The 24724-nt window shown below is 44.3% G+C and overlaps 1 protein-coding gene across 2 annotated transcripts in view; it reads right to left on the minus strand.

Moving 5' to 3' along the window:
* HDAC9 (histone deacetylase 9) overlaps positions 1 to 24724 on the minus strand; it is a 1057517-nt gene that overhangs the window by 144173 nt on the left and 888620 nt on the right. For both annotated transcript variants that reach the window (XM_073677842.1, XM_073677846.1), the window contains one exon: positions 18625 to 18863. In XM_073677842.1, coding sequence (XP_073533943.1) covers positions 18625 to 18863 — 239 coding nt within the window. The remainder of the gene's footprint in view (positions 1 to 18624; positions 18864 to 24724) is intronic.

Consider the following 24724-nt stretch of genomic DNA (forward strand, 5'->3'; position numbering starts at 1 on the left):
ATCAATCATTCAGTCAGAAGACAATAAATGAGAAAGACTTTTACATTCCTCCCACTTTATCCCCCAGAGACAATAGCAATTTTAATGTTAATTTTAATGAAAGGCATAGCCTAAAGCTCCTGAGGCTCAATGCACAATCTGTTACAAGGTCTTCCTCCACCTAATGTGTCATTTTATGTTTACAGGGAATATGGGGCACTTACTGTGGGCACTAGGACCCAACTGCTACCTCTTCTTCCCTCCTAGCTACTGGACCCCTCCTTATGATGGTTTTAATACCGTTAACATTCAGATGTAGGCAAAAAATTATATTCTACTGCAATTAGTGTACATTAGTTACCAGATTTTCTTTTTAAAGGGGTTGTCCATTTTTCCCACGAAAGTCTGCTGTAATTTTATGTGACTGCAGACTTATGGATTCTCCCAGCATGCAGCATATTTAATAAAATATAACACTTAATGTAGTATAATGCTATAACTGTACTAAAAGATTCACCATGATGTGGCAGTGATCAGAAAGTAAATTTCAGGTTAGCCGCAATACTGTAGATCCATGTGTGATTTTTGGATGTGCGGGCCATGTCTTTCTGTACAATTATAACATATTGTAGTATAAGCTGTTGTGTGTGACTGCAGCCATGATATGTGAACTGATGTTACATACAACTGCACCAAGTTATTTCAATGCAAAATGAACAGCCCCATAAATTCAACACTTCTGCATCTGTACTCAGCACCTCTAGATCTGTACTCAGCACCTCTGGATCTGTACTCAGCACCTCTGGATCTGTACTCAGCACCTCTGGATCTGTACTCAGCACCTCTGGATCTGTACTCAGCACCTCTGGATCTGTACTCAGCATCTCTGGATCTGTGCTCAGCACCTCTAGATCTGTACTCAGCACCTCTGGATCTGTACTCAGCATCTCTGGATCTGTACTCAGCACCTCTGGATCTGTACTCAGCATCTCTGGATCTGTACTCAGCACCTCTAGATCTGTACTCAGCACCTCTGGATCTGTACTCAGCATCTCTGGATCTGTACACCTCTTGATCGGTGCTCAGCACCTCTAGATATGCACTCATCACCTCTTGATCTGTACTCAGCACCTCTAAATCTATACTCAGCACCACTAGATCTCTAGTTAGCATCTCTGGATCTGTGCTCAGCATCTCTGGATCTGTACTCAGCACTTCTGGATCTGTACTCAGCACCTCTGGATCTGTACTCAGCACTTCTGGATCTGTACTCAGCACCACTGGATCTGTACTCAGCACCCCTGGATCTGTACTCAGCACCTCTAGATTTGTACTCAGCACCTCTTGATCTGTACTCAGCACCTCTTGATCTGTGCTCAGCACCTCTAGATATGCACTCATCACCTCTAGATCTGTACTCAGCACCTGTAAATCTATACTCAGCACCACTAGATCTCTAGTTAGCATCTCTGGATCTGTACTCAGCACTAATGTTGAGCCACCCCCGTAGTGTTCGGGTTCGGTTCGGTTCGTCGAACACCGGGATGTTCGAGGAACTGTTCGTCGAACTGTTCGTCGAGCACCTTAGAACACCGTCGAACACCGTTAAAACCAATGGCAGGCAAACAAAAACACATAGAAACACATAGAAAACACCTGCAAAGGTGTCCAAAAGCTGACAAACTGCTCAGAAGACACTCTGTTTAAAAAAGCCGGCCGGCAAATTCAGCAGCGGCATACACCGGTACCCGACAATTTAGACAAGAAGGAATAGAGCATCACACATAGATTAGATAGATAGAAACATGTCAGTCACACATATAAGAAGCACAGTGACAGTGTTGGTTACTGCACTTGTCATTTAGTGTAAAGGATTTATTAAAAAAAATATTAGTGTTTTCATGCACCGTCTCTTTAAAAAAGCCGGCCGGCAATTCAGCATCTGTACCCGACAATTTAGAACAGAAAGAATAGAGCTTCACACATAGATTAGATAGATAGAAACATGTCAGTCACATATATAATAAGTACAGTGACAGTGCTGCTTACTGTACTTGTCATTTAGTGTAAAGGATTTATTTAAAAAAATAATAGTGTTTTCATGCACTGTCTCTTTAAAAAAGCCGGCCGGCAATTCAGCAGCGGTACCCGACAATTTAGAACAGAAAGATAGAGCATCACACATAGATTAGATAGATAGAAACATGTCAGTCACATATATATGAAGTACAGTGATAGTGTTGGTTACTGTACTTGTCATTTAGTATTAAAATAAAGGATTTATTATTAAAAAAATTGGCGTGGGGTTCCCCTTAATTTTAGGCTCTAGCGGAGGTTAAGCAGACGGCTGGGGCAGATGTTTGAAGCCTGGGAAGGGGGTAATACCCACGGAGCTTCCCAGGCTACTAATATCAGCCCCCAGCTGAATACATAGCCTTTACTAGCTATTAAAATGGGGGACCCCCCAAAAAAAATGACGTGGGGTCCCCCCTAATTTAATAGCTAGCAAAGGCTAGGCAGACAGCTGGGGGCTGATATTAATAGCCCAGGAAGGGAGCCATGAATATTGGCCCCCTCCCAGGCTAGAAACACCAGCCGTCAGCCGCCCCAGAAATGGCGCATTCATAGGATGCGCCAATTCTGGCACTTAGCCTCGCTCTTCCACGCTGCCCTGGTGCGGTGGCAGGGGGTAATAGGGTTGGGGTTGATGTCAGCTTATAATGCCAGCTGACATCAAGCCCAGGTTAGTAATGGAGAGGCGTCTATAAGACACCCCCATTACTAACCCCATAGTCAAAGTTAAAAAAAACACAAACACCCAGAATAAAGTCCTTTAATTGAAATAAAGACACAATCCTTTATTGTTCTAAATTAAACCATACTTACCATCACGCCCATTCCAGCTGAAGCCAACGATCTCCTGCAATAAAAGAAAAATAATAAAGCAACCTCATCCTTACCTTTCCATGGTTCCCACGACAGCTTCAGCTCTGCTACATCGAGATGACAGGCTGGACCGCAGCAGAACGCTGCCATCCAGCCTGTCATCCCGCAGACACTGAGAAGCGCAGGCTTGCTTGCGCTGCTCAGCGTCTCTCTGTGACGACATCCAGATGAGCCGAGTTCATGTCCAATGAACTCGGCTCACCTCATGCACGTCACTGACAGCGTGGGAAACTTCTCACGCTGAAGCGCTGATTGCAGGAGAATTTTCCCACGCTGTCAGTGACGTGCAGGAGGTGAGCTGAGTTCATTGGACATGAGCTCACCTCATGCACATCACTGACAGCGTGGGAGAATTCTCCTGCACTCAGCACTTCAGCGTGAGAATTTTCCCACGCTGTCAGTGACGTGCATGAGGTGAGCCGAGTTCATTGGACATGACCTCGGCTCATCTGGATGCCGTCACAGCGAGACAGTGAGGAGCGCAAGCATGCCTGCGCTTCTCAGTGTCTGCGGGATGACAGGCTGGATGGCAGCGTTCTGCTGCGGTCCAGCCAGTCATCTCGATGTAGCAGAGCTGAAGCTGTCGTGGGAACCATGGAAAGGTAAGGATGAGGTTGGTTTATTATTTTTCTTTTATTGCAGGAGATCGTTGGCTTCAGCTGGAATGGGTGTGATGGTAAGTATGGTTTAATTTAGAACAATAAAGAATTGTGTCTTTATTTCAATTAAAGGACTTTATTCTGGGTGTTGTGTTTTTTTTAAATACTTTACTAGAAATTCATGGCGGTCATGTCTAATACTGGCGTGACCCCATGAATTTTGGGCTTGGGGCCAGCTGATAATACCAAGCTGGCCCTAACCCCTTTATTACCCAGTGAGCCACCGCACCAGGGCCCTGGATGAGTTGGGTACAGCGCCAGAAGATGGCGCTTCTATGAACGCGCCATTTTCCGGGGTGGCTGCGGACTGCAATTTGTAGCGGGGGGGGGCCCAGAAAGCTTGGGCCTCCCTGCGCTGCAGATTCCAGCCCCCAGCTGCCTAGTTGTACCTGGCTGGACACAAAAATAGGGCGAAGCCCCACGTACTTTTTTTTAAATTATTTCATGAAATTCATGAAATAATTAAGAAAAAAAGGCCTTCCCTATATTGTTGTGTCCGGCCAGGTACAAATAGGCAGCTGGTGGTTGGGGGCAGCCCGTTCCTGCCTGCTGTACCTGGCTGGACACAAATATAGTGCGAAGCCCCACTTCAATTTTTTTTCATTATTTCATGAAATTCATGAAATAATTAAGAAAAAAAGGGCTTCCCTATATTGTTGTGTCCGGCCAGGTACAAATAGGCAGCTGGTGGATGGGGGCAGCCCGTTCCTGCCTGCTGTACCTGGCTGGACACAAATATAGTGCGATGCCCCACTTCAATTTTTTTAAATTATTTCAGGAAATTCATGAAATAATTTAAAAAAAATTGACGTGGGGCTTCGCACTATATTTGTGTCCAGCCAGGTACAGCAGGCAGGAACGGGCTGCCCCCAACCACCAGCTGCCTATTTGTACCTGGCCGGACACAACAATATAGGGAAGCCCTTTTTTTCTTAATTATTTCATGAAATAATTTAAAGAAAATTGACGTGGGGCTTCGCTCTGTTTTTGTGTCCAGCCAGGTACAACTAGGCAGCTGGGGGCTGGAATCTGCAGCGCAGGGAGGCCCAAGCTTTCTGGGCCACCCCCGCTGCAAATTGCAGTCCGCAGCCACCCCGGAAAATGGCGCGTTCATAGAAGCGCCATCTTCTGGCGCTGTACCCAACTCATCCAGGGCCCTGATGCGGTGGCTCACTGGGTAATAAAGGGGTTAGGGCCAGCTTGGCATTATCAGCTGGCCCTAAGCCCGAAATTCATGGGGTCACGCCAATATTAGACATGACCACCATGAATTTCTAGTAAAGTATTTAAAAAAAACACAACACCCAGAAAAAAGTCCTTTAATTGAAATAAACACACAATTCTTTATTGTTCTAAATTAAACCATACTTACCGTCACGCCCATTCCAGCTGAAGCCAACGATCTCCTGAAATAAAAGAAAAATAATAAAGCAACATCATCCTTACCTTTCCATGGTTCCCATGACAGCTTCAGCTCTGCTACATCGAGATGACAGGCTGGACCGCAGCAGAACGCTGCCATCCAGCCTGTCATCCTGCAGACACTGAGAAGCGCAGGCTTGCTTGCGCTCCACAGTGTCTCTCTGTGAGGGCATCCAGATGAGCCGAGTTAATGTCCAATGAACTCGGCTCACCTCATGCACGTCACTGACAGCGTGGGAAAATTCTCCTGCACTCAGCGCTTCAGCGTGGGAGAATTCTCACACTGAAGCGCTGAGTGCAGGAGAATTCTCCCACGCTGTCAGTGACGTGCAGGAGGTGAGCTGAGTTCATTGGACATGAGCTCACCTTATGCACGTCACTGACAGCGTGGGAAAATTCTCCTGCACTCAGCGCTTCAGCGTGGGAGAATTCTCACGCTGAAGCGCTGAGTGCAGGAGAATTCTCCCACGCTGTCAGTGACGTGCAGGAGGTGAGCTGAGTTCATTGGACATGAGCTCACCTTATGCAAGTCACTGACAGCGTGGGAGAATTCTCCTGCACTCACCGCTTCAGCGTGAGAATTTTCCCACGCTGTCAGTGACGTGCATGAGGTGAGCCGAGTTCATTGGACATGAACTCGGCTCATCTGGATGTCGTCACAGAGAGACGCTGAGCAGCGCAAGCAAGCCTGCGCTTCTCAGTGTCTGCGGGATGAGAGGCTGGATGGCAGCGTTCTGCTGCGGTCCAGCCTGTCATCTCGATGTAGCAGAGCTGAAGCTGTCGTGGGAACCATGGAAAGGTAAGGATGAGGTTGCTTTATTATTTTTCTTTTATTGCAGGATATCGTTGGCTTCAGCTGGAATGGGCGTGACGGTAAGTATGGTTTAATTTAGAACAATAAAGGATTGTGTCTTTATTTCAATTAAAGGACTTTATTCTGGGTGTTTGTGTTTTTTTTAACTTTGACTATGGGGTTAGTAATGGGGGTGTCTTATAGACGCCTCTCCATTACTAACCTGGGCTTGATGTCAGCTGGCATTATAAGCTGACATCAACCCCAACCCTATTACCCCCTGCCACCGCACCAGGGCAGCGTGGAAGAGCGAGGCTAAGTGCCAGAATTGGCGCATCCTATGAATGCGCCATTTCTGGGGCGGCTGACGGCTGGTGTTTCTAGCCTGGGAGGGGGCCAATATTCATGGCTCCCTTCCTGGGCTATTAATATCAGCCCCCAGCTGTCTGCCTAGCCTTTGCTAGCTATTAAATTAGGGGGGACCCCACGTCATTTTTTTTGGGGGGTCCCCCATTTTAATAGCTAGTAAAGGCTATGTATTCAGCTGGGGGCTGATATTAGTAGCCTGGGAAGCTCCGTGGGTATTACCCCCTTCCCAGGCTTCAAACATCTGCCCCAGCCGTCTGCTTAACCTCCGCTAGAGCCTAAAATGAAGGGGAACCCCACGCCAATTTTTTTAATAATAAATCCTTTGTTTTAATACTAAATGACAAGTACAGTAACCAACACTATCACTGTACTTCATATATATGTGACTGACATGTTTCTATCTATCTAATCTATGTGTGATGCTCTGTTCCTTCTATTCTAAATTGTCGGGTACAGATGCTGAATTGCCGGCCGGCTTTTTTAAAGAGACGGTGCATGAAAACACTATTATTTTTTTTGATAAATCCTTTACGCTAAATGACAAGTACAGTAAGCAGCACTGTCACTGTACTTCATATATATGTGACTGACATGTTTCTATCTATCTAATCTATGTGTGATTCTCTATTCTTTCTATTCTAAATTGTCGGGTACCGCTGCTGAATTGCCGGCCGGCTTTTTTAAAGAGACGGTGCATGAAAACACTATTATTTTTTTTGATAAATCCTTTACGCTAAATGACAAGTACAGTAAGCAGCACTTTCACTGTACTTCGTATATATGTGGCTGACATGTTTATATCTATCTAATCTATGTGTGAAGCTCTATTCTTTCGGTTCTAAATTGTCGGGTACAGGTGTATGCCGCTGCTGAATTGCCGGCTTTTCATGTTTCACTGTTGGCACTGTTCCCATCGATTTGGGCAATTACTGTAATGCCACAACCACCATGGCTGTGGCATTACAGTGAGTGGCAGACAATCCCTGCATGATTGGTGCTCTAAATAGCGCCAGACATGCAGGACACGCTTTTGGTGCACGAACAGTTATCGAACATAACCTCGAACAGCCGAATTTTTTGCAAATCGTTCGGGTTCGTCGAACAACTCGAACACCGCCCAAAACAGCTCGAATTTGAGATTGGCGAACAGTTCTAGTCGAACACCGCTCATCTCTACTCAGCACCTCTGGATCTGTACTCAGCATCTCTGGATCAGTACTCAGCACCTCTGGATCTGTACTCAGCACCCCTGGATCTGTACTCAGCACCCCTGGATCTGTACTCAGCACCTCTAGATCTGTACTCAGCACCTCTGGATCTGTACTCAGCACCACTGGATCTGTACTCAGCACCCCTGGATCTGTACTCAGCACCTCTGGATCTGTACTCAGCACCACTAGATCTGTAGTCAGCACTTCTGGATCTGTATGCCATTTTGGACTAAAAAGTGGTAATGTCATATTTGAACTCATATTTTTGACCAAATACTTTCAATTAGAGTTACATCTGACAATCTGGTTACACTATAGCAGGAGCGCAAAACCTTTTCTGGTCCAAGGGTCACATTGTCATATTAGACCAAACCCCACAATAAAACTTACAGGGGTATTATCATCTGAGACATTCATGGCATTATATATACAGGGTGGGCCATTTATATGGATACATCTAAGTTAAATTGGAATGGTTGGTGATATCAACTTCCTGCTTGTGGCACATTAGTATATGTGAGGGTAAAAACTTTTCCAGATGGGTGGTTACCATGGTGGCCATTTTCAAGTAGGCCATTTTAGATCCAACTTTATTTTTTTCAATGGGAATAGGGTCATGTGACACATCAAACTTATTGAGAATTTCCTAAGAAAAACAATGGTGTGCTTGGTTTTAACGTAACTTTATTCTTTCATGAGTTTTTTACAAGTTTATGAAGACTTATAAAATGTGTTCACAGTGCTGCCCATTGTGTTGGATTGTCAATGCAACCCTCTTCTCCCACTCTTGACACACTGATAGCAACACCGCAGAAATTCTAGCACAGGCTTCCAGTATCTGTTGTTTCAGATGCTGCACATCTCGTATCTTCACAGCATAGACAATTGCCTTCAGATGACCTGAAAGATAAAAGTCTAAGGGGGTCAGATCGGGAGACTTTGGTGGCCATTCAACTGGCCCACGATGACCAATCCACTTTCCAGCAAACTGTTCATGTAGGAATGCTCGGATCTGACACCCATAATGTGGTGGTGCACCATCTTGTTGGAAAAACTCAGGGAACGAGCCATCTTCAGTGCATAAAGAGGGCAACACATCATCATGTAGCAATTTCAGATATCCAGTGGCATTGAGGTTTCCATTGATGAAGAATGGCCGCACTATCTTTGTACCCTATATACCACACCATACCATCAATTTTTGTGTTCCTACAGTCTTGGAGGGATCTATCCACTGTGGGTTAGTGTCAGACCAATAGGGGTGGTTTTGTTTGTTAACTTCAACATTCACAAAACAGTTTGCCTCATCACTGAACATAATGTTCTGTGTAAACTGAGGGTCCTGTTCCAATTTTTGTTTTGCCCATTCTGCAAATTCAGTGTGCCGATCTTGGTCATCCTCGTTGAGATGCTGCAGCAGCTGGATTTTGTAAGGGTGCCATTTGTGAGTAGCTAATATCCGCCGAAGGGATGTTGGACTGATGCCACTCTCCAGTGACATGCGGTGAGTGCTACGCTATGGGCTCTTGCTGAATGAAGCTAGGAAAGCCACTAATGTTTCTTCATTAGTGACAGTTTTCTTGCGTCCCCATTTTGCCAAATCCAACACTGAACCTCTTTCACGAAATTTGGCAAGCAGTTTGCTAACTGTAGCCTGGGAGATGGGTGGTCTCGTAGGGTGTTTTGCATTGAAATCTGCTGCAATGACCCGGGTATTGCATTCACCAGACATCAACACAATTTCTATCCGCTACTCACGTGTTAACCTCTGCGACATGTCAATGGCTGTAAACAAAGAGAAACTTTAAATAACTCATGAAAGAATAAAGTTACGTTAAAACCAAACACACCATTGTTTTTCTTATGAAATTCTCAATAAGTTTGATGTGTCACATGACCCTCTTCCCATTGAAAAAATAAAGTTGGATCCAAAATGGCCGACTTCAAAATGGCCTCCATGGTCACCACCCATATGGAAAAGCTTTCCTCCTCCCATCTCCAATATACTACTGTGCCACAAACAGGAAGTTGATATCACCAATCATTCCCATTTTATTTAGGTGTATCCATATAAATGGCCCACCCTGTATATATATATACAGGAGAAATATATATATATTTTCCTCTACATTCCCTCTACAAAGAAAGAGACCATGCATGCGGCTCTGTTCTTTGCAGTTTATGTGAGTTGCTGAAGCAGCTGAGATCTTCACTACAGCCATAAGCTACAATGGAGCGGACCACACACAGGTATCCTCTTAGGTCATCTACTCCTTTCAGGTGACCCTCTTTCTATCAATAAATAGGTGACCCAGAGGTGGTCACACAAAGCACTATTAGCACTTATCGATCCCTGCTCCTGAACTGTGCGCTATCCTCTTGAGCAGCCACCAGACATAAAACAGCATCTATGTGATCAGATAATGCAAGGTCCTACAAGATGTGGCCCCTAGACATGTATAGATCGCTACCACAGTTATGGTTATTTATCTTGTTCAAAAGGAAAGAAAATACTTACTGAATTATACAAATTCAAGAAAGCTATTTTACCATTAGAGCAAATATCTTCATATCCACTGCTAATAGTCTTAACACCAAATTTGAAAATAATATTGAATAATATTATAACAATAACAATACTCAGTGGTACCAATTCCTTCACTGCTGTCCACTCTTCATGAAGGGGCTCGCTGAAGTCTGAAGCAGCTCATTCATTAAGCGATGCACGCCACCAAATTAGTAAGATGCATCTGTTAATTGGCAAGTTTCGCTGCCATAAATGTACTCTGGTCAGAGACTGGGGTTCACTTCTGGAATAAATGACACCATTAAAGTGGCATAATTTTTCAAAACATTCGATGGGCGGACATAGTTATGGCCCGTCCCATCCATGCTATGCCAATATTGGCGTAGCTCACGAAGACTGGGATGTAAATGGAAAATGTCACAATATTTTTGCTCAACTTCTGGCTTGTAACTTAGTAAACTGTTGTACACCAGCATTCTGACATAAACACCTTAATGAATCGAGCCCAATGTCTCTAGTTCTCCATAATAGCAAACATCTTAAACCTGTTATTAGCAGCGGTGAGGAATATTAAAGGGGTTGTCCACTACTTTGACATTGATGCCCGAGGGCATCGGTTCCGGCAGCCGCAGGAAGCAGTCCTTACCTGAGCTGCTTGGCCATCAAGTTGCAGTGGCCGGCGCTTGTTACTGCACATCCGTCTCCCATTCAATTGAATAGGAGGCGGATGTGCAGTACCCCACGGCGGCCACTACAACTTGACGGCCAAGCACCGCAGGTAAGCAAATCGGGGCGGCAGAAGCCGCCGCCGATAACAGCTGATTGGCGGGGGTGCCGCGTGCGGGACCCTGGCCAATCATACATTGATGCTCTATCCTACAGTTAGGGCATCAATGTCAAAGTAGAGGACAACTTCTTTAAACCTAAACACTGGAAAGCTTACTCCACATTACTGAAAGAATGGCTGGATGTATACAGAGCAGTCTCTTTAAATAATTTAGTAGGTTGTACTTTATATGGCACCTATAGGACAAATTGTGCTCAGTCGATACCATGTAAGATCAATATAAGTTTATTTCTTTCTCTTCCCCTTCGGATAATAAGGTCTAGTGATGGCTGTATAGGCCAAAAGGTTGTCTATTTTAAATTTTTTTTCATATAGCAATCTGTGTTAAAAATAAAAAAATAGAAATCTTGCAAATTTGACACAGGCTACTGGGGTTATTTTACACTTCAACTTCCAGTTGGACAGCAAGGGTGAGTATTGGTTAAAAGAAAAAAATCACCTCACCGGCTGTCCCTCTACTTGTCATCAGGATCTCCTTTTTCTGCAGTCGTAGACCGCATCTCCAAGATTTCTGGCTGCGTCCAGGCTCCTGCATTGACATGATGGACAGCAGCCTCCAGAAGGCTGGACATGGCCAGAAGTCTGGTCCTATAGTGAAGAGGCCAGAGATGCGGTCCTCTTCTTAATTCCGTCAAAGGTCCAGTGTGGCCGACGACAGAAAGAAAGTGACCGAATGGCAGACAGCAAGTAATGGGTTTGCAAAAGCGGTCAGTTGTGAGGTGAGTATTAGTTTTATTTTTTCCAGTTTACATACATATCCAGGTTATGAACAAAGCTACAGAACATATCTAGTTCATAACCCGGGAGCTGTCTGTAAGGGCTCACTCATACGAGAGTATAACACAGTCGAATACTATGAGATAAAACATCGCACTCGGACCAGTGTTATTCTACGGGGCAGCTCAGATCTGCACCATACAAGTCTATGAGTGCGTGTGAAACATTGAACTGTACTCGGATGTGATCTGATTGCAGTGCGATTAGCGCAGATGCCGGCAATGGAAGAGGTGGAAAAATTACTTTTTCCGTCTCTTTCGCACCTGTGCTGTGATGCTCTCATGCAAGAGGATCGGAGCACAGAGCACTGACTCTCGGATCACACTCGCTGCAAAGCTGGAGCCGAGTGTCTTTAGCATATGGCATCTGATACTCCTGCACCAGATGCTATACGCTAATGTGATCCCGGCCTAACACACAAACCTGATTTAAACAATAACATTTTCTGATGATAGCTTCCCTTTAACCTTTTAAGTGAGATAATAATAATAATAATAATATTAGTTTTTATTTTTATAGCGCCAACATATTCCTCGGCACTTTACAAATTTTAGGGGGGACATATACAGAGAATACAGAATAAGCATATCTCATATCGAAAGGAGTGAGGGCCCTGCTCGCGAGCTTACAGTCTATGAGGAAGTGGGGGAGACACAAAAGGTAAAAAGTACATATATTGTATAATGCAGCCTTGATATACCGAATAGGATAAATAATAATATATGGACTGGTCGCCAGCCAGTATGTGTGCAGTCCTGACAGAGGCTATTATGTGCATGGTTGGTATGAACCCGAAGTTGAATTAGATTTTAATATGGGGGAAAACTGGGACGGACAGAGTGTGTTGATAACGTTCTGTAACAATGATGCAGTGAAGAAAAGATGAAAGGGGTGGCACTCTGTACGAGGTAAAAATTCTTCTTTATTTATACAAAGATAAAATCATGGATGCGGAGGAGCGGGTCAACAACCAGACGACAGCCATTTCGCATGCTAAACACGCTTCAACAGGTCCAGGTGTTTAGCATGCGAAACGGGCGTCGTCCGGTTGTTGACCTGCTCCTCTGCTCCTCCGCATCCATGATTTTATTGCTGTATAAATAAAGAAGAATTTTTACCTCGTTCAGAGTGCCACCCCTTTCATTTCTACTTCACTGCATCATTGAGGACTTCACTCTTGGTGGTATTGCACCTGTTATCAAGATGGTTCGTTATTTGTCAAGTTAAACTTTGCCTCATCTGTATATGCTGCATTTTCCAGCTAACACGCTTTTCCTCACTCTAGATCATACATGTCAAACTCTGGCCCGTGAGCCAAATCTGGCCCTCAGGTTGGTTTTATTTGGCCGGCAAGACCAGAATCACCACGCTATGTGGGGCCATTATTCTGTATGGAGGACTATGTGGGGCCTATTATTCTGTATGGAAGACTATGTGGGGCCCATTATTCTGTATGGAGGACTATGTAGGGCCCATTATTCTGTATGGAGGACTATGTGGGGCCCATTATTCTGTATGGAGGACTATGTGGGGCCCATTTTTCTGTATGGAGGACTATGTGAGGCCCATTATTCTGCATGGAGGAATATGTGAGGCCCATTATTCTGCATGGAGGAATATGCGAGGCCCATTATTCTGTATGGAGGACTATGTGGGGCCCATTATACTGTATGGAGGACTATGTCGGGCCCATTATACGGTATGGAGGAGTTTGTGGGGCCCATTATACTGTATGGAAAGCTATGTGGTGCCCTATATTCTGTATGGAGGACTATGTGGGGGACATTATTCTGTATTGAAGACTATGTGAGGCCCATTATTCTGTATAGAGGACTATTTGGGACCCATTATTCTGTATGGAGGACTTTGTAGGGCTTATTACACTGTATACTGTTTGGCCCGCCACTCTGTCCAAGTTTTTCATTTTGGCCCCCTGTGTGTTTGAGTTTAACATCCTTGCTCTATAAGAACATTTTGTGATATTGCTTTTCCTTTTGGTGCATTTTATACTAATACAAGTAATAATAATGCCATCTTTAGTGCACATTTACCAGATATATGGGTCAGAAAATCTGATCACAACCTGTACTCAGGGAAGAACATGAAATGTGAGCTGGTAGTGGTCCTTAAACTTAAGACTGAATCTAACACTGTCTAATAATGGGCTGCATCCTAGTCCTACACTTATCGTAGCTGAGTAAACACGACTTCACAGCAAGAGTCCCACAGACCACACAGCTCCTGGAAGGCCATCGTCTCACACAGACGCTTGGTGTGTTTCCCCTTCCACTTCAATTTGCATTGGCTCCCAGCTGACATTAACAGGCTCCATAACAACCGGTGTTTGGAGGCTTAGGGCTATTCCCTGACCACTCAGAGCCATTACTTAACAACATAAATATTGGCTGGCAATGAGACTTTAATTATTTTGATTTATATTTGAGTCCCTCAGCTCGGTTTTCTTGCGTCTGACCGCTGTCACATGACTACTTTCAGTTTTAACAAGTGAATAAACATGGCCATGAGATGATCTAGGGGTCAATATACAGGCATTATCCGGCTGCAGGATCTGATCCTTTGGCTTTAGTGCTTGGAGAAGATTTAATTAGTGATTCAAGGTTCAAATGAATAAATGTTGTTAAGTTGTTATTATGCAGATGGTCCCGTTCTCTTTGTGACGGTGACAAAATGCCTTCGAAAACCTGCTTTTAACTGGTGACGTATACTTGTATGTTTAGGCTCCAGATCCCATGTAAGAGATCTGGTAAGTTCAAGGATGGATTTTCCTGGTCTGAAATTATGTCAAACAAAATAAAGGAGCATGCAAACAAGTGTAATCTACATGTGAGCCAATTCAATTGCAAGAATAGTTCTCCGTGCATCCTTAACAACCAGATTCACAAGTAAACCTTTGGAAGACCTGTTTGTACTTCATTGTGATCCATCATACCAGCATCAAGTTATAGTGTCTGTTATAACTGAAAGCCATGACACATATGGGAACATAGCTTTACAATGAAATTAGTTATACCCCAATGTAATGCACAGCGTGCAAGCTCAATATTTTCGAGAGCTGTGACTTTCTGCTTTAGCCCAACATACTGCCAACAAGTCAGTTCATTTTACCAGTCCAAGAGATGAACTTTACTATTGGTTACTAGGCAAGGTAGTGATACTTATTCTCTTAGACCAGTGATCCCCAACCTTCCTTACTGCAAGAGTCACATTGAGGTCTCAGAGACAGTGGTGGACCACACCCAGCGTCCTCTCTCCCACATTAGTGACACCAAGAACCTGTTATATTGACAGCCAAAGCTTCCCCACAAAAAGCAGACCATGACATTGTGCCCCTTCCCTTAAAAGCAGGATTCTTATATTGTGGAGGAGAGCCATAGGCTCAAATACTTAATTAACCACAAGACATAGGAGATTGAGAGAAAAGACCCACAAAGTGTATTATTTCACCTTACATAAGGTTGTTTAGATCAAAAGATGGCTGCCATTTCCAGTTTCATCACACCATGCTCTGTTCTGGGAGGAAGCTGCATTCTATAGAAGGACTAACCAACCACAGAGTGACACATCGCATGGATCACGCCCCTTGATAACCTCATGGACCAACCCACCTTGATGACCTCATGTACTATGCCCTCTGATGACCTTATGGACCAACCCACCCTGATAACCTCATGGACCAACCCACCCTGATGACCTCATGGATCACGCCCCCCTGATGACCTCATGGACCAAACCCAGTATATATAAGTCTATGTTTGGGTTGAATAAAGTACACTTGGAGCTGTGCCATAGCTGATCAAGGAGAGCTTACATCCGACTGTGTGTGTCTGATGTTATTCTTTCTTGCATGCACTTGATCATATCCATTAGGCCAGGAGCAGGCAACTAGTGAACATACCAAAGTGTTCACCCTAACAATATCAAGCATACTTATCACAATATTGCATCCAGTTTTAAGGACCTCTCTACCTGGCAGTATAATTCTATCTCCATTCTACGATATTTAGCCCCCTCTCCCCCTCTCCCCTTCAGTATATGCACATCTAGATATGCTCTTCCGTGTGGGGCTACTCACAAAATTCTCCATCTGGATACCTGGTGCTGATACACCAAGCTAGTGGACAGCCGCGAGCCACACATCATTGGCCCATGAGCCACACATCATTGGCCCATGAGCCACATGTGGCTCACTAGCCATAGGTTGGGAGACCCCTGTCTTAGAAAGCATAGACAGTATCCCTTGATATCTGAAGCTCAGGATGTTTATGGCTCTCTGTTAATTGATGTTTTCTGAGATCATACAAGCAGTGCCTAATAGAAGGGAGGGAAAATAATAGAAAGAATTACTGCATCATTCTTGCAAAAATATTTTGCTACAGAACTTCCTCTGTGGAAGGTTAACAGCTAAAATGCAATATGGGAACATACCCTAAGGTTGGATAAAGAATTACTGATGAAATGATTAAAAAAACTCATCAGTAGTATCTCCATTAAAATGCTCTTGAGAAGTAAAGCACACACATTCACTAACCAGAAAATGATATTTTTAAGACTAGACGGAGGTTAATATATCCCTTTGAATTTTCAGAAAAGAGGAAAAATAAAGTTGTTATCAAACCATTCCAACATATTCCCATTATATTCCTAGCATCCATTTTCACAGTGAGTAAGTAAAGGCAGCTGTCACAAATCATTAATGTCAATTTCTTGCTGGAAAGTTTTGGTCTGGTTAGCTGATGTTGGTTGGCAACCACTCCCACCTCCCTTTAAAATGTCACATGACCCATCAGCTGATCATCAGTTATAGAGTTACCTCTATACAGACCAGTTAGGTGTGGAGTCCTCCTGTGAATGGTGGAGCTGCTGTAGGAGTTCTGTACCCTGGTGCCGTTAATGGAGCCTTGCTGCAGATTTGGAGCTTTGCTGCAGATTCTAAGTTAAGTTGTTTTTCTTCATGCCAGTCCCTTGTTTGTCATCTTACTCTATGTTGATTACTTGTAGTGACAAGGCTAGCGTCCTTGTCAGCGAGTGCACTAGCCAGGACTAGTTCAGGTGACAGTCAGGGACTAGGCATGTGATGGAGGCGGGGGGGAAAGACCCGCATAGGGCATTAGGGAAGCTTAGGGACAGACACAGGTTGGTGTCAGGAGATGTCCCATTCCTCGCTCCCTACCGTTAGGGCCTTCCTCCCTCTTTTCCATCCTGATGTATTTTATGTTGTGCCGTCCGCTGGACATCGTTGTGTCCAAGCGTGACAACAACACCTACAACTTTCTAGGTTGTGGAACAATGTACAGGGTCCCCTATATTGTAAGATTTCTGCTATGCCCCTATGGGAAGGAAGGAGTACAGCCGAAACTGCTGCCACCTGTAACACATTTATTTTGTTGTATAGCACCTTTCAATAACAATAGGATTTACATTGCACAATAATGGAATAACATGATAACAACTACGAAATACGATCTTCCAATGAATAAGCAATAGGGTGTGGGCACAAGAGATTTGGGAATGGAGTAATCATAAATAAATAGAATATATTATGATTTTTCATGTCATTCACTAATAACATCTTCCTGATGTTATGTGTATTGGAGATTTTAGGAATCTTGAATATTCCATTATCAAATTACATGCAACTTAGCTTAGTGAATGAGATAGCTTTGTTACTTTTAGTCTATAATCAAATGATCATTTTTGCTGTTGTCAATATTTGCTTTTAAAGGGTTATTCTCAAAATAGGATAGGGAATAACTTACTGAGTGCTGGATGCCAGATTACTAGGACCACCAGCGATCCTGAGAACAGGCTCTTCAGAACTTTGTCTTGAATGGAGCAGGGGTGCTAATGCTCAACCTTCTATGAAGAAGAGCCCAGAAAGTCTTATGCAGCGAGCGGTGACGTCAGTGAGGTGACCGGAGTTCATCAGCTATAAACTCCAGTCACCATACTGACGTTAGCGCGTGACACTGAAGCTGCATTCTCACTCACAGCTCAGCATCTCTTGGATGTATGGCTGAGCAGTCGCATTGTGCCACCACTCAGCAATGCATCCAAATGTAGCTGAGTTGGGCTCTTCTTCGTGAAACAAATGGATTATCGGCGGCCAGATGAGGGATACTGTGGTTTATTAGTTTTAATTTTACATTAATATATGGGAAAAAGAGGGTGTGGTTCGTTTATTTCAATTAAAAGACTTTACTCTGTCTGTGTCTTTATTACATTTGACTATGGGGTTAGTAATGGGGGAGTCTTATTGACGACTCTCCATTACTAACCCCTGGGCTTGATGTCAGCGGTCATAAAACAGCTGACATCAACCCCACAACTATTATCAAACATGCCACCGCACCAGGTCAAGTGGGAAGAGCGGAGGCTAAGCATCAGAATTGGCGCATTTGATGGAAGTGCCATTTCTGGGGTGGCTGAGGGCTGATGGTCTTAGTCTGAGAGGGGGCCAACATCCATGGCCCCTTCCTAGGCTATTAATATCAGCCCACAGCAGTCTGCCTAGCCTTTGCTGGTTATTAAAAATAGGGGGAACCCCATGCCATTTTTTTGGGGGGTTAACCCTTGTTAATAAACAGTAAAGGCTACGCAGGCAGCTGTGAGCTGATATTAATAGCCTGAGAAGCTCCATGTTTATTCCACCATCCCATACTATAAACATCAGCCGCCAGCAGTCGGCTTTCACTCAGCTGGTTAAGAATAATATGGGGGACCCCACATCATTTTTTTTCTTTTATTCTACAGTATCTATATCTATTTTATTCTGACAGTTCACGCTGTGATTTTACTGCACTCGGCTGATGAAATATCGGGTTTCCTATGAGATTGGTGCATAAAAATGGCACAGAACACGCATGATACATGTGTCGTGCGATTTTTTTCTCGCACCCATTGACTTGCATTGGCGAGTCTCGTCCGATATACGCGGCCACTCGCAGCATGCCGTGATTTTTTTTTGCAGATTAACACAGAATCATTGACATACATTAGTCAGAGTGCAGTCCGATTCTTTATCGGATTGCACTCGTCCGTTTTAAATGCAGATGAGTATGAGCCCTAACAGATACCTTGAGGTGTTCCTGGAGCTGGGCCTGGTGTTGCCTTGTGAGGTTTTCATGCTGTTTCTGAAATTCAGCAATGAGCAGCTGCTTCTGAATTTGCTGTTGCTGCTGGATTAATAGGAGCTCCTGCTGCAGCTGCTTCTCTCGCAACATGGGATCTAAAATTGGCATCACTGTTCTTAGATCTGTCCTTAGGTCCAGTGGTGTGACAGGTTCCAAACCTGTAGGAACCTCGGACTTTATATCTGAAATAAGATACAAATACATGTTTTTAATTGTTATTCTTTACTATCTATATTTTACATTTTTATAAAATATTTTTTAGATATTTTGTTAAAAAAAATGTCTAAAAGCAGGAAGAGTTTACTTATATGATAATTATGATGGCATTCTTTTAGCAGCATCTAATAAGAAACAGTTCCATTGCATAGTCCATTTTACAACTCCAGTACTCCCAAGCTTCATCAAATGATTCAATAATGACTTATGTTTGGGCACTAAAATGCTTCTGTGTTAAGGCTTACAACCTCCAGGAGACACCTTTATTGTAATATAATTCTAACAGACTGTCCACAAAGATGATGCAAGTAAAGCAAAGCCATCTCTGAAGGTTCCTGTTGGCATTCTGTCCACAACCAAGGTTAGATGGTTCAAGGCTATCAACTCTAAGTGCTCCATAGGCATCTAATATGGCCTTACCCGTTTGCACATAGCAATTATTTTTAGGATCTTAATGATGTTAATGACTAATAACAATAATGGGTTAATGGGTGTGAATAACAATAATAAAAGTGCAAAATGACCCCATCATGGAAAGTAAAAATATAATTATATTATAAGCAAACACTCAGTGTCTGACCATAACAAATATTCTCCATCTAAAAAGTAACTTGTAAATGAGTATTTTCCAATCATTATCAGTGTACAGCTACAGCTATGATCATACATATATAAAATATTTTAGTCTTTATGATTGTCTGGTGGCGTAAATAATATCCATCTTATGGTGGAAACTATGTTCCAAAAAAGCTGCTGCCATCACTTTCTATGTTGAGGACAAGAGCTTATTTAGGGACCTGTAGAGGATACACCATGTACCAGACAAATAACATGGAGCCACCATCAACTGGTGTCCAAAAGAGCAGTTCAACCTGGCACATGTACACTGTAGTATACCGAAGTACATGCAGTACTGTACTGTAGTGTGGCACTATTAGACCTCCTATCATTGTACACATTGCACAGGGGTTTTATCTGCGATTGGATGATTGACTGGATATTCCAGAACATTACATGTTGCAGATCTGGACTGTCTATATCAATGTATTTAGAATTGTAAGTTTCATAGCATTAAAGACAGAGTCACTGTCAGGACAACGTATGTTGACTCCCTAAGCAGAGTAGGCAGCTTGCGCAATCCCAACCCTTTTTTAAATTAAAATGCCCTTAATTGAAAATTAATCAGTGATTGAATTGCTGCAGACTACATAAGAGAATAAATCACTAATAAGATGCAGTCACAGGCACAGTACATAACTATGGCGTCCAGAGACTCGAAGGTGATGTCAACCATTGGGAGTGACCCATTGTGGTGGTAGGTCTGTTGTGCAGTGTTTGACATCTCCTAATATGTGCTTTCTACTTGTCACCTGCCCCCTCTCCTTTATCTGTGAGCTTCTAGACTGCCTATTCACTTCATACCTCCATATCCGAAGGCTTAGATTGGACTATGGTGCTGAATTGGATAGCATCAGTGAAAACCCCTGGTCATTTTTATTGTGCACTGTATAAGCGCAAAATTCTCTTTAAAGGGATTATACAGGACTAAATAATTTTTTTTGCTATGAGCCAAACAGCTAACAGGCATGTAGTTGCTAACTGTTCTATCTGGTGCCGACTCAGAGAGCTCGGCGATTCAGCTGCTCCAGCTCTTCTTTTTGTGGGCTACTCTGTCGACGGGGAGCATGACTGCTGAAGTCATGCTGATGATTGACAGCCAGCTTCCCATAGTAAGGCAAAGAGAAGCCGGCTGTCAGTCAGTATGACATTTGTGTAACGGGTCTGGGAGGCGGAACCTCTGAGCTACTATACAAGGGGGCGGTCCTTGTAAGGGAGCGGGTGGCGACCAGGCAGGCAGTCACAGCAGGTGACCAGGGCAGTCTCTGGAAGAACGGGCAGGAGGTCACGGCAAGTGACCGGGGCAGTCTCTGGATGAACGGGCAGATGGTCACGGCAAGTGACCGGGACAGTCTCTGGGTAAAGGGTTGGTACGACCTGTGACGGCTGATGGTAGACGTGAGCTCCCAGGTGAGCAGGCGAGAGTCTCTGGATAAACGGGTGGTCACAGCATGTGATGGCGGAGCCTCCAGGAAGACCAACAGACAGGCGGCAGATGAGCGCTCCCAGGTGAGCGGGCAGAAGTCTCTGGACAGGCGGGTGGTCACAGCACGTGACGGCAGAGCCTCCAGGTAGGCTAGCAGACAGGCAGCAGATGAGCGCTCCCAGGTGAGCGGGCAGGAGTCACTGGACAGGCAGGTGGTCACAGCACGTGACGGCGGAGCCTCCAGGTAGGCTAGCAGGCAGGTAGCAGATGTGCGCTCCCAGGTGAGCGGGCAAGCTGGTCCATAGACAGACTGACAGGAGTTGGAAGGCAGACCGTCGGACCTCAGGCAAGCAGGCAGGTAGCTGATGTGCGCTCCCAGGTGAGCGGGCAAGCTGGTCCTTAGACAGACTGACAGGAGTTGTAAGGCAGACCGTCGGACCTCAGGCTAGCAGGCAGGTAGCAGAATATCAGGCAGGAATAAGACAGCAAGCTGGCAGGAATCTGGCAGGTATCTGGCAGGTAACTGGCAACGGGACCTGAGGGCTGAAGCAGAGTAGTGAACAGTGCAACAACATTGCTCGGGCACCTCCATTTTGGAGGAGGTGCCTTATATATGGTGAAGTCCTCCGGCCATTGGCCGTGGACTCCTTAGGACGGCGCGCGCGGCCCCTTTAAGAGGGAGGGAGAGCGCGCGCGCGCGCCCTAAGCACAGTGGCCGGGAAGGAACACGCGCTGCCAGCAGAGCGGGAGGAGGACGCCGGGCACGGAGCAGAGAGGTGAGGGGAACAGCGTCCCTGCCTAGCAGAGGGCAGGGACGCCGGCGCTACAATTTGCAGTCACACCCCATCAACAAAGCAGGGCAGAAGAGAAGCCAAAGCTCTGTCGATGTGACATCAGCAGAAGCAGCAGAGTCATCAGCAAGAGTGATCTGTGACCTTTCTTTGCCATCAGAGACCTGTGCTGGACAGAACAGGCCGGTATTTGGCAACTACCTGCCTGCTAGTTCTTAGGCCCACAAAAATAACTGAATACAGTCCTGGAATACAGTCCTTTATGTATAAGAAGCAGGTAACAATGATATTGATAAGGGAATTGCTGTACTAATGGTTAACTGCCCAAACCAAGTGTAGCCATGTGCAGCTCTTGGAACAGTCCATCTCTATGTTTCTTCTGCGGAAATCATCCCAGTTCTCTAGCATCATTCGTGGCTCCCTAGTATCTGGGCAGCTGGAGGGAACTACTGCTGGTGGTTTATTAATCCTGACAGAGCCTTAATGTTGCTTACCTTTGATAGCATCTATAACTCTCAGTACACACTCCTGCCTCTTGGGGCTTGGGTTGAACACTGCCTGTGGTTCTGAATCAGGCAGTTTGAGATAACTTGTTAACCCAGGAGCCACCAGAGATCACTGGAACAGTGTGGGTGTAGAACTATAGGAAAGAACCAGGAGAAAAAGGAATATGACGAACATATAGTTGGGGCCATCAGAGGAGTACTGGTGACCAGTATTTGACAAAGGCCCATTATATCAGTGTCAAACTAAAAGGGGACCAGAGAGAGGAACGATGAGTTATGCCAGCCTCCTCACAGCTTTCTGGTCCTTCTGTACTCCGTAACTTCTCTACTCACACAGACTGACTCACTGGACATATCTACAGAGAATTCTCTTTTTTTTCTTCTATACAATGGTGCTCCTCCCTCATTTAATCTGTCATTTACCCTGGACTCCCCCTTGTTCTGGCCCTCATTAATTATATACAATTAATATCACTATCTCTGCAAGTTCTAGCATTGCAGCCCTAATTGATTGTGGATGAGTTTTCTGACAGATCAAAACTGTCCTTAATATCAATTATGGTGCCAAGAAAAAAGTTGTTAAAAATGACACAACCCGCCAACGCAAGAGCAAACCGGGCCTCACACAGCAATTATCTCTGCGATTTTACACTCTTGGTCAAAGAAAGTGCTCCATTTTTTTTTGTGATAGGGAGTTGTAATTCATCAATTTTGATTATTTTATAAAAAAAAAAGTGAAAAAAAAGTACAACGTCAGTAAAAGTGAAATTCGGAAAAAAAACACAAAGTTCTATTGTCCTGTCATTGAAAAAGTAGAAGACAAATTGGTTGACTTTTTACTCTGCTGAAATAATTCCTCCTAAACTGTTTGGTTTGGTTTTCCAGACTAATCATTAAATGGTGAAAAATCGCTCTTAAGCTCACAAAAACTACTCATGATTATAAATAATAGCCTTGGATTGGAAGCTAAAAGCAGGCAAGAGCCCGGCCCTCCATCCAATTCATTCAGCGGCAATCCACATTCCATTTGTCTAGACTAAATATAGCTCCGTTTACACAAGAAATCAATAGTACTTGCTGAGAGCACAGCAAAGGCATGAATATTTCATCAAAGGCAGGGAGTGAGGGAATGATGGCAATCAGTAAACTGACAGCTACGTGAGGGCTGACTGCGGCCCCGCGGATGAGTCACACCAAGCTGGACAATGGCTTCCTCCCCGCAAGTCACAATCCGATTGAATGCGTCTTTCTATTTTTAACAGTAATTGTGTTGCAAGTGACAAAGCCTTATCATCTTGAAGTGAGAGATAGATTTTCTTACATCTCCTATGACAGGATAATATGCCCTGCGAGAAGCAATAATAGCAGCTCGATGCCGCTCGCTGATCGCATGTCTCCTTTGTGCTTGTATTTTGCGCCACATCACCAAATCCCAAACAAAGGGCCACGGCTTTTCATACACAGCTTAATTATAATAATTAACATGGCAACCTTTGAATTAGCCAGAGGAGAACCATCTGTCTGTATGTGAGAGTAGCCAAACAATTAACCTTTGTCACTTCCCTGCATCGCAAAACAACATAAATAGCAGGCAGATATCGGCCTCGCTCATAATAACCTATTGTGGCAGGTGAACATGGTACAATGTGGTACAATATGTTATATGGAAAACATCTTATGGCATTATCACCAATAATACAGTCAAAAATTGGACACTTGTCCTAGAAGTTGGCATTATTTCCAGGCAGATGTCATATGTGATTGTGAATCAGACATTTAGGTTGGGAGATGAGGGACTATTTCTTTACACTTAAAGGGGTTATCTAGGACTTTTTTTTTTTACTATGTACGTAAGAACTAGCAGGCAGGTAGTAACTAACTACCTGCCTGTTGTGCAATCTCAGCCGGCACAGGGTAGTCACAGATGGCTTCTGCTGATATCACAATGACAGAGCACCAGCTTCTCTTCTCTGCTCTGTTGATGGGGCGTAAATGCTGACATCATGCTGATTGACAACCAGCTCCCTGTTGCCTAACTTTGGGGAGCCAACTGTCAATCAAGATGATGTTGGCAGTCACAACCCATCAACATAGCAGCCTGGAAGAGAAAGAGCTGCTCTGTGGACCTGGAGCAGCTGAATCGCCAGCAGGAGTGACCAGCGCCTCTTAATAAGTTTGACACATCTTTCAGCTGATACATGAGCACAAGAAAATGTTAGAATCTATGTTGTTTTACTTTTCGGACATATTTTTGTGGTTTGCTGGCTTCTAGTCTTTTCCTCTGGTGCTGGGTGTCTTGGTCACGTGATCTACTCACTCTTTATAGTCAGCACCTGTCTCACATTCCTCGCTGGACATCAGTGTTGTTACGCTTGTGCTCTGGCTAAGTTGCCTTGTTAGCTCTTTGTGCTTAGGACAATTGATATCCTGGGACTTCTTGTTCCACCAGTTTTGTTTCCTTTAATCTTCATTTCTGCAGCTAACTT

This window comes from Phyllobates terribilis, unplaced genomic scaffold (assembly GCF_046119375.1).
Source record: "Phyllobates terribilis strain yellow unplaced genomic scaffold, ASM4611937v1 Scaffold_4__5_contigs__length_816908805, whole genome shotgun sequence".
Lineage (NCBI taxonomy): Eukaryota > Metazoa > Chordata > Amphibia > Anura > Dendrobatidae > Phyllobates > Phyllobates terribilis.